We start from the raw sequence: 11,515 nt of genomic DNA on the forward strand, positions 1-11,515 counted from the left end.
TTTACAAACTGCATCTTTTATGTGACACAAATTCTAAAACCAAATCCCATTGTAGGTATAATTTGAACAAATTCTACTCTTTATTTTCTTTTCTTGTTCACATGTTGTGTTTATTAATCAACATGAGTACTATATTATTTTTTTCTGAGATAGCGTGGATGACTTACATTTTGTAAAGTTATGGTATAATACATCAGTTGCTTCTTGAATTTGTTCAAAAACCTTTATTGCCTCCGGCACTTGCATAGTGTCTCATTGGACTCATGAACTTACTTAAAGTGTAATTATTAAGTCCCTGAATGTTATAAAAACGTCATAAAGGTGTAAAAAATAGAAAGTTAATTTGTTTTAAAGATATATAATCGCGATCGAATCATACCTTTATTTTTTAAGTTTTGATTTTTTTTATAGATTTAAATAAATTGAAACGTATATCACTTTAAACAAATTCATAGGCTAATGAATCACTATAGGCGAGTTTAGAAGACCAATATTTCATTTTAAACAAATTTAGGTGGCCAATAGGTTACTTTAAGCAAGTTGAGGGAGTTAACAAAACACTTTATAAGTTTAGGGGGCCAATCAACATTTTGAGATAAGTTCAAAAGCTATTAATGTATTTTAACCAATATAAAACAATTAATTGAATTTTAATAGGTTACAATGGAATACGATTTTAAAACTGAAAAATTTGGACAGTTATAATGTAATAAATTTTGGAATGCATTTTTCTTAAAAATGGTAAGATGTATATTTGACTATCAGTTTTGAAAATTCAATGAAATTAAATTTAATTGGTTATAATGTAAATAAATTCGAAACTGAAAATTCAATGAAATTGACTGTTACGGTTGAAAAGATTGATTTTTCAGCTATAAAAGGGAAACAAAGGATGTCTAACCCAACACATAAAACTCTCTCTTTTAAAGTGAAAAAGAAAACATAAAGAGAAAAGTAGGTAATCAAACATCCTTTATTTCAAAGCTAATTTTGTTCTATTAGTTGAATTTTCATTCATTACAAACCATTTTATATAAAATCTTTAGGCCATCAATCTCACCCATTTGAAGTGCTTGACAAACACCGAATAAAGATCAGTTTAAATGTGGAAACATTTCAAAGGTGCCGCCATAGTGATGGAGGACCTCCAATATTATCTTATAATTAAAGCTATGTCCGCAAAGAGCAAACTAGCTTTTGGAAAGTGTTCGGGACTATGCGACATAGACATAGTGATGGAGTTTGTTACTCAACCACATCAAGTGAGTTGTCTGAGTTAATTTCAAATAAATGTTACGTGATTTCACATTTTTTTAGATCGGTATATGTGGTTGGTAAATTTTTTATTTTTTCAAATTTGACCAATATTGATCTCAAGATGAAATTTTTTAAGAATCAAATGTAATTAAAAGTAAAATTAGCCTAATTAATATTATGATGTTAGGATAAAATTAAAATTAAAATTACTCTACCAATGTTTTTAACACCTTATCCTTGCTTCAATTCACCTTTGAATCACACTTTACTGTTTCGAATATTCATTAAGATTTTCTCATCTGATGCAATTTTGTTTTTCTTAGGAGCAGACAGAAGGCGAAGGAGATAAAAACGCTGCCGCCTCTGCCGCCGGTGAACCCAAGCCTGTTTCTGTTTACAAAATCGACATGCATTGTGAAGGGTGTTGTAAGAAAATTAGAAGAGCCGTGAAGCATTTAGAAGGTGAGAATTGAATAGGATTGATTGATTTGGATTGCCAATTGAAATTTGTGATTTGTTGTTGAAGGTGTGGAGTCCGCGAAGACTGATCGTCAATCGAACAAATTGACGGTGACCGGGGAGGTTGACCCTGAGAAAGTGAAAGCGAGGCTGGGAAAGAAAATGAAGAAGGAAGTAGAGATTGTATCTCCACAGCCGAAGAAAGACGCCGAGAAGAAACCGGAGGTGAAGAAACCAGAGGAGAAAGCCGCCGAGAAGAAACCACCGCCTAAAGAGGTATAAAAATAATAAAAAAATTAATTTAAATTCGTTTCTGATTACCATGTGTTGGATGGAAGATTAAAGTGATTTAACTAATTTGGATTTAATTAATCGACGCAGACAGACGAGGCAAACAAAGAAGTCTGCGGCGGCCGCGACAGCGACAGAGGAGGCGAGAAAAAGAACGATGCTGCTAGAAAGTAGACGGAGGAGGAGAGAAAGTAGAAGGAGGAGGAGAGGAGAAGAAGGATGATAATAAAGAAGGCGCCGAAGCCGGCGAGAAAAAGAGTGATCGTAAGAAAGATCAAGCCGGAGCAGGAGAGAAAAAAAATAAGAAAAAGAATAAGAAAGGCGTTGAAAGAGGAGAAGAAGCAAAGGTGAAGAACAAAGAAGCTCCAGCTCCAGCTCCAGTTCCAGATCCGGCGACGGCGACGACAGCTAGTGGTCACGGTGATGCTATGGCGGAGGTAATAAATAAAATGGACAATTATCCGCCATATGTTCCGACTTCATGGCTGGACGAGATATTTGCTCAGACTCCGCAACAGCGGCAATACAGTTATGAGCAGATTCCGGTGTACAATTATGGACACATGCAACAGGGGTATTATATTGAACCAGCCTACAACCATCCATTCAGCGACGACAATCCCCATGCTTGTTCCATCATGTAAAACGACGACGGAGAATGGTATAGTCCGCGTATTGTATATAATATGTAATAGGGCTAAAAGAGTAAATATCTTTTAATTAATTTGTAAACATACCTTTCCTCTTAGCTTGCGTTGTTAGAGTGATGAAGAATCCCCTTCTTATTGTGTATTGGATTAATGCAATTTTCAGAACAAGAAAAGTTGCAGAAATTAAAATTTTCAAATTCTAGTCCACTTATCCCAATACAATTTTCCTTTCTCAAATCCAACCCAACTAAACAAGTAGCAGTACTAAAAACCACTGAAACATAAATTCAAAATAACATCTGATGAAAGGAATAAAATCAAATCACTAAAATATATAGAAACCTGTTTAAGAACAAAGCTTCTTCAAGGGCACACCTGAGGCTGGATTCTTGGTGACTCAAACCCTCGCAATGATTGCCAGGACAGTCAATTCTGTTGCCCCAATACAAGTACTTGTCATGGAGAAAGAAAACCCAAAAATGGAACAAAGATGCAATTGCAGCTATAGAGATCACAATACTGAGAAATGTAGACCTGAGTTTAAGCTTGGGTGCAACAGCTTATTTCGATGAGGGTATTTTAAAGTAAGTGAGGGTAGCTAATCTTGTTTGTTTTGAGGTGTAATTGAATGTAATAGTAAATTGAAGTTCATTGATAATAATGTTAAAATGGATAAAATTCAGTGGCCATGGATGTAATTTATCGGGCTAAAATACATTGGTTTAATGTGTTGGTAAAACTACCCTAATATATCTTTTGATAAATTATCAACATATAACATCAAATATGGAAAATTGAGCAATTTCACTAGCTTCCTTTTCCCCAATTTATCCTTTGGCGCCCATATCATTTGGGGATTCTTCATCACCCGTAGACATCCATGCAGGCGTTAAAAAATTCCTCAACTTTATTTGAAAATTTTTCAGAACCACCCTCAAAAATATTGAGGGCAATGCATCGATCCCTGCCTCGCTCCGTTGCCACTATAAGAAATATGACATTTTATGACAATTTTTCTTTCTACGAACACAGTTTCATCACAAATAATCACTTAACCATGACACAATTTACATTTTGTCATTGGTTTTAATTTTATGATGGTAATTTTTAAGAGCGTCTCTATTGTTTTACCTATTCGTCACTATAGAATATATTTTATGACGATACACAAAAAATTGTAACCTATAGTTTTGGAGGCAAAATTTATTAAAATTAATTTGGTGGGTGATGATCGCAAAATATATAGCATTTAACAGGACAAGTGTATCCTATCGCAACAAGTAATAATGTACTAAGCACGAGATCGAACACAAGGACTATTTGTTATAATTAGTAAATCTACTAAGGCTGATCTAATTATTTAGAGGGTTGAATCAAATTGGGGTTTGTTTAATTAACTAATTGAATTAAAAACAATAAAGTGAACAATTAACAGGGCAGAAGGTGAATTAATGGAAGACACAATCTAGATTGAGGGATCCTTTGACTAATCCTATGTATGGTTTCAGGGGGTTTAGGCTTATATTCTTGTTATTAATTTGACGGTAATCATCCTAACAAGAAATACGAACGTGATCAAGATTCATATAACCTATTTACATGCATTCAGCTAACGGCTTAGTTAGGCATATAACCTAGGACATGTAAAGCATTATGTTTTCTGTTAATTAAGACTAACCATAGCTGACCTATTGCAACATCTTAATTGAGTTGCAATAGATCCTAAAAATATAACAATAGGACAAAAAAATGGGATTAGGCAACAAGTATGGCATATTAAAAGTGTTGGTATATTCACCATTGCCTTTGCTGTCAAATGCAACATTATTATTTCAAATGCAACATCAAGAAACGTGTTGCTAAAATTTACAACAATTGCAACATTATATCTCAAAATAATACAAGGCAAGATTTTGTCATCCGGAAAAGCAACACTTTTAATATTAAAAATATATTGCCCTAGTTAAGAAATGGCAACATTTTGTAGTAAATGCAAAGTTTATATTCAAATAAAAATGTCGCTCTTTAAAGATTAATGCAACACTTTTTGAGCTTAAAGCAACATCATATACTTGTTGATGCAATGATATTTTAAACTAAAGGCAACAATTTTTTTTATCCAAAACAACACTATCTGCCAACTATAGCAACACTTATAAATTAACTCATGCAACATTATTTGGTTTCAAAATCAGCGATTGCAAATATGCTACAAAACAACACTTAATAATCAAAAAGGCAATTGTTTATATAAAACGCAACATAACATCTATTTACATAAAAAGGAAAGAATAAAAAAAACCAAATTATCTATCAAAAGTACCTAATACTTATTATAATTCAACAGTACATTAAGTATCTAACTATTACAAGCAAATAAACCATTGTTCATTCATCAATATGAATTTCGATGGTATCGGGAGAAGAAACAACTCCAAACAAATTTAAATTTGGTGTTGGGTTGATTTGGTTCAACCTAGCTTGCATGGTCTTTTCCGTTTCTTCTCTAACTTCATTTCTCATTTCCTCTCTTACTACCGCTTTTATTTGTTCTGTTTCCTCGTCAGAAATATTTCTTTTACTTGTAGCAATAGAAGATCCGCCTCTCTTTCTTTTTCATGAAATGGTCTATTCTATCAACAAGCGATGAACGACCATGAGATGCTACTTCTCTAAGTACTTCCTCAATTATCTTCATGTTTTCCTCTCCAGATAACAACTTTTCTTCGATATTTGCCTCCATACCTAAATACTGAAAGTTATTATTAAATGAAAAGAAAAAACAATCTCAAAACAGCTATATACATAACATATTTTTCATTTATAGATTGTGTAAGTAACTAAAAGAAAAAACATGCTAAGAGACAAATACATTCTCAAGAAAAAAAAAATTTAAGAAAAGTAAGATACATCTATTAAGCTCTTTTCTATTTTTATATCAACTATTTAAAACAAAAAAAAAATCAACTATTAAATTTTGATTAACATGCTTTATTATAAGCATTTGGTATACAACAATAAATATTAAGAAATGCAAATGTTAGAGATGAGTCCCAATTTGGCAGCTTTTCAATATAGAATTAGTACTTGAGGTAAAATAAATAATTAAACTAATAAATGAAAGGTAATAAGGGAGAATGTTCTTGACTTTACTTCTCTTATTTCTCAACCGAGTATGAATATGAAAAAGCATAAGAAGATTTGAGAAGAGCTTTTGAAATGTTTGATACGGATAAAGGATCAGGTTGTATTACACCTAAAGGATTGCAGAGGATGTTTCATCGTTTAGGAGATGTGAAATCATACCATGAATATGTGGCTATGATCAGTGTTTTTTATATTGATGGTAATAATGGTGTTCTTGATTTTCATGAATTTTATCAAATGATGGCTTAGGTATAATTAATTTTTTTTTTTGAAAATTTGCGCAATGCGCTTACATTAAAGAAGAAAGAAAAATCCCCACCAGACCCGAATGTGATTCGAACCCATGACCTCCTAAGGCATAGGTAAGCTCTCAACCACTAGGCTAAGAGCTTCACCACGCTTAGTTATAATTAATTAATTAAGGCAGAATTGATAAGCTACATACAAGTTATTATACAGGGAGAAATGTACATTTGAATGTTTTATATGATAGGAAAAAATTGATGTTTCTAAATAATTTTGGATTTAGAAGCCATAGAGAAATTGACTTGATACTTCCCACTAGCTACCCTTAATTATTGTGGACTTATCCTATTACTATATACTATAAAATTAGAATAATTCCAATGCAATAATAAAAGGATTGTTTTTGTTTCTACATATTTTTACCATGCCTTCGAAAAAAAATCATGTATGTTGATGCAATATAATATGTTGGAATAGGCTTAATATATCACTTGCCCTGAACTTGTCCAAAAAGGTTGATTGGCTCCCTGAACTTTCAAAGTGTCCCGATAGCCCCTTAAACTTACATAAAATGTAATCAATTGATCACTCGGTCGCAAAAAAAAAAGTAAGTTAAATACGGAAGATGTATTGCACGAGTCTTAAAAAAAAAAAAACGACCAAAATCGGGGTATGCAGTTCTAATATTAGAGAAGACAAGTTGTATAGCTAAGCAAGTAATAACTTCAATTTATCTTTTAATTATGTAATAGCATTCTAAGATGCGTGGATTACATCTTTCGCATTTAAGTTACTTTTTTGCGACCGAATAATCAATTGATTACATTTTACGCAAGTTCAGGGAGCTAACTGAACATTTTAGGGGGCTATCGAGATACTTTGAAAGTTCAGGGGCCAATCAACCTTTTTGGACAAGTTTAGGGAGCAAATGATGTATTAAACCGTTGGAATATTAAACTCACTGTGCCTTTCAATCTATTTTTTCAATATTTATTACCAGCATCAATATAAATAATTCATCTTATCCCAATCCTTAAAATCTAATTGAAAATATTTAAAATTAGTATTACTACATTAGGAAATCCTTCTAGTTGTGAAACTTTCGGCATTCGTCTTATTTTTCAAGTAAACTAGCAACCAGGTTTTCATTTATTCTTAATCAAACTCCATTGATCTTCCCAATGAATTCTAGCTTATTCATAAACATTAAGCATAAAAAATCAAACACCAAAATGATATCGTAATAATTGAAGTTTCAGCGCAGCAAGTGATAGAATCTTCAAGCATAACACAAATGACTATTTAGAAATGATATCGTAATAATTGAATTTCAAATACTAACCAACAAAGTACTACTGAATTCTCAAAAACCAAGATCCAAGCTTGAGCTCTTCAATGTGCTGGACCTGCAAAAGCAACTCCTTAACCCATTTCAATCTACCATCATCAAGATTACAATGTCAGTCTTCAATCTCAAAATCCAAAGTATTGGAAAATGAGTATTGGGACAAGAGTCCATTGATTTAGCCACCGCTTGGACAAAATGCCGGTTCTAATTGCATCCCTGGTTGAAGGTAGAAATGAGAAAATGTGTTGGATGAGGCAATCAGGTAGGGCACTGATGAGATAATCTCTTTCTGTTGGATCAAATAAATAAACTTTCACATGTAATAGAGGAAGATTATAATTGATGGAAGAAAATTCTCTTGCCTTACTACTTGTATTGATAGGTATTTATAGATTACAGACATGACTCTTGGTAAACAACATTAACTCTCTATAAATACAAATACAGATACAGAAATGACTCTTGGACAATATACTGAACCAAATTAAGACTATTAATTATAAGTTTATTATTTCAACACTTTCCTCGCAGTTCATTCTTTTGTTTGCATCTTCTTCTGCTTCAATTCCCATGCCTAGCACAGTGGAAGCTCCCTGGTTGCCGCCACTGATACGCAGTCGAAAGGCCTGGCTAGGGCAAAATTTGTACTCGACAGTGTCAAAAGAAAGCATGTGAAAATGAGACAATTTCTGTTTCTTTTGACAAATATAATACAAATTCATATTAAACAGGCCTAGTTGAAAATATTTATATATTGAATCCTATTCTCGATATTTACAGAAACGGGACTTATTGGTTTTTGAGAGTTTCCGTTTTTAAAAAGGAAACGAAATGCAAAAACATTACTAAAGAGGTTTTTTGTGTGCAACATAGCTCGTAGTTTTCAAGATTCGATTTTAGACTACTTAATCTAAAACGCTTTGATAACATGTTCAAAAAACATTAACAAAAAAAATAAATAATAAGATGATAATTAAAACATAATGATAAATTTTTTCTGTTATTTAGGAAGAATGAGTCAGCCAGCTAATGTTGTTGTCTACTATTTTCTACTTTACAACAACAACAAAGCCTTAGTCCCGAAATGATTCGGGATCGGCTAACATGAACCATCATATAAAACTGTGAAATCAAGTCGTGTCAGCGACACAAATTCTCTCCCTCCACTCTGTCCTATCCACTACCGTATTTTCCTCAAGCCCCAATAAATTCATATCACTCTCGATCACCCTCCTCCAAGTTTGCTTAGGTCTTCCCCTACTCCTCACCACTACTAAATTCTACTCTGATCCCAGAAATTCTATGTCATAATCAGATTACTTTAATTGGGTATGTGACATATTTAATAAACTTCTGACCCGCTAATTTCATGTAAAGTTGTAGTCGTGCATAATTTAAATGAGACCTGCTAATTTCATAGTATAGTATAGTTAATGAATCATTTTTTAGGACTACAACCGAACCAAGTCGAGCCGAGCTTTGATCTGCTCATGTTCAAGCACGACTCATCAAAAAAATTTTGTAAGCAACAGCTAACAATGAGGCATCAATCTTGTTCATCCACTTGATGAAAAGGAAGGGGTATTACTTTAACAGCTCCAAACTTGCCAAAATGATATGGAAAATAACAAGAAAAAGTTCAGGAAATTGTCCTCTTCTATTAACAAAACATGAGGAAACTCCAGCATCTCAACATACAATTTTAACTCAATTAGAATCTCAAATTTCTATAACATACATTTCTATATATCCTAGATATGCTATTAACAAAACATGGGGACACTCTACCATCTCAACATTCAACTTTATCCCAATCAGAACCATGCCGCTTTAAACATGCAACTTCAACAATAACATGCGGGGAAGCTTTCGGAATGCATGACAGTTTCTTGCAAAGGTGATGCGCAAAAATCATCCCTCGTCCAGGAGCTTCAACTAACACTATTTTCTCCAACATCCTAGCATTAGTGAATAGAAGCCTAATAAATCTGACCGTATCCTTATGTTCACCACCACCATTACTCCATAGATAATGGAGGCCAACAATCTCAACAGTTTTTAGATGTGATACTAAACTATCAAATACACCGAATTTTACCGAGTAGTTCTTTCCCATCCTTGTAGAGCTTCGGCTTCCCATCTGCAGAAACAATTTGTTACGCCCAAGAATTGACCGAATATCACAAAATAAATAATGATGTATTCTTATAGTCTGATATGTGTCTCCATAAAACAGTTCACTGAAATTGAATTTGATCAGTCAGGACAATGATTCTCTTATGGCATTATCAGAAGATATTGAAATGAAGACCAAATTATTCAGAATTGATTTTAAGATTCTTTCACACAAACTTTACCAGAACAAGATCACAATGTTCCTCTGGATGCAACTGTAGAACTAATTTCTCAAGTAAGGAAAATCTGAGTTGCGACATAGGGAGTCCAGGTTGTGTCACTTCCGAAACAGAACTAATCACAGTCAAGCATTTGTTGTTTAACAATAGAGTTGATTCACCTCTCAACACAGCAAGTGACAGAAACTTCAAGCATAGAACAAATGATTATTTAGAAACGATATTGTAATAATTCAATTTCAAATAATATCCAATATATCTTTTGGAAGGAAATGAAACTCAAACTACTATTGAATTCTAATATTTGCTCTACTTTAATAACAAATATAAATAAGTAAATTACCATCAAAAACCAAGGTCCAAGTTTTAGCTCCTCAACATGTTGAAACTGCAAAAGGAACTCCTTAACCCATTTCAATTTATCATTGCCAAGATTATGCAAGCCTATATCATTCTGAAAATTCAAAGTAACACAAACTGAAGATGGCAAAGCCTTAAACTTAAGAGACTTAAAGCGCAACTCCCCCAACATTTCCAATTTCTCCAGATTAGGACATGAGATTTCAATAGCACTAGTGTGGTCTCCAGATTGAATCATACGAAACGTTTTTAAAGATTTAGAAGCAATGACAAGATCTTCAAACCCATTGCAGTTGCATAATTCCAAAAATTCAATCACAGGACTGCCATACAAAACATTTTCAATCCCTTGATTAGGTAAGTACGCATAACCTATATGCAAAGCCTTTAGAGATGCCCAATTTACTTTCCCCTCTCTTGGCCTAAAAATAAAACCATATGTCTTCAATTTAACCAAGAAAGCATTCTTGAATAGGAGTAGAGGCAAGTCATAGTCCTCAAGAAGATCTTCAATGTCTTGATTTTCACATTCCAAAATGAGCTCTTTCACATCTCTTCTTGTGGCGAAACGGATCCACCTAGTCAATTTATGACGCAGCTCACCCGTGTGGGAACCGCGTGAATTGATGACAAATTTATTGATTTTCCAGAAATTATAGAAACTTAGGGCATCATCAATAAAATCGGAGAAGTTTTCAATAGACATACCATTGGATTTGAAAATGAGAGTTGGAAGATAGGTCCATTGATTTAGCCACCTCTTCGACAAAATGCTCGTCCTAATTGCGTGTTTAGTTGAAGGGAGAAATGAGAGAATGTGTTGGATGAGGCAATCGGGTAACTCACTGATGAAATCTTGATCATCTTTTTCGTCGCACTTCAATCTTTTGCTTTTTCTTTCAGCAGTATCATCAATTGAGTTGTGCTTTTCGCCTTCATTTCCCTCGCTTACCACAGTGGAAGCTCCACTCCTTTCCGCCATTGATAGTAGACAGTCAATACTAATAGGTTTAGGTAATTTGTTCTCTGTTTTGATTTTAATTTCTGTGGAAAGTGCATCAATAATATAAATTTGGGGGATGTTTGTTAGAGGAGATAAAGATAACGGGTATAGGGATAAAAAGAAAACGAGATGAGTTATCTCATATAAATGGGCCTAGATTGAGCCTACTGGTCTTCCTGCCGGAAGTAGCCATAAAACCATAAAAGTACATTTTCAGGCTTTTTACATCATAATTGACTGTAAAATTACAACTAAATCATATTATTAAATTTAATTTTTAATTTGTAATTTTTTCTATATGTACCAAATAAAATATATATTTACACTTAATTTAAAAAGTTTAAACCCCAATTCATAAATCGCAAATTCTTGACAATATATTTTAGACTTTAATTTATAA

The 11,515-nt window shown here is 33.2% G+C and overlaps 1 protein-coding gene across 1 annotated transcript; it reads right to left on the minus strand.

Annotated features, from left to right (window-relative positions):
- Positions 1 to 9,047: 9,047 nt before the first annotated feature.
- LOC136209484 (F-box protein At5g03100-like) lies at positions 9,048 to 11,176 on the minus strand. Its single transcript, XM_066000957.1, has 3 exons — positions 10,096 to 11,176; positions 9,756 to 9,938; positions 9,048 to 9,538 (listed from the first exon to the last, which is right to left on the minus strand). Exons 1-3 carry the CDS (start codon positions 11,092 to 11,094, stop codon positions 9,191 to 9,193), a joined length of 1,530 nt encoding a protein of 509 aa, XP_065857029.1. The 5' UTR covers positions 11,095 to 11,176; the 3' UTR covers positions 9,048 to 9,190.
- Between the last annotated feature and the right edge of the window lie 339 nt (positions 11,177 to 11,515).

This window comes from Euphorbia lathyris, chromosome 10 (assembly GCF_963576675.1).
Source record: "Euphorbia lathyris chromosome 10, ddEupLath1.1, whole genome shotgun sequence".
In the NCBI taxonomy this organism is placed as follows: Eukaryota; Viridiplantae; Streptophyta; class Magnoliopsida; order Malpighiales; family Euphorbiaceae; genus Euphorbia; species Euphorbia lathyris.

What these genes read in the sequence shown, in the direction of transcription:
- LOC136209484 (XM_066000957.1), bottom strand. Translation starts at nt 11,094, where the DNA reads ATGGCGGAAAGGAGTGGAGCTTCCACTGTGGTAAGCGAGGGAAATGAA. An exon ending in TTGGACCTTGGTTTTTGATG is followed by an intron (nt 9,939 to 10,095) that starts GTAATTTACTTA and finishes CTATGCTTGAAG; the next exon opens with TTTCTGTCACTTGCTGTGTT. An exon ending in AACATTGTGATCTTGTTCTG is followed by an intron (nt 9,539 to 9,755) that starts GTAAAGTTTGTG and finishes TTGTTTCTGCAG; the next exon opens with ATGGGAAGCCGAAGCTCTAC.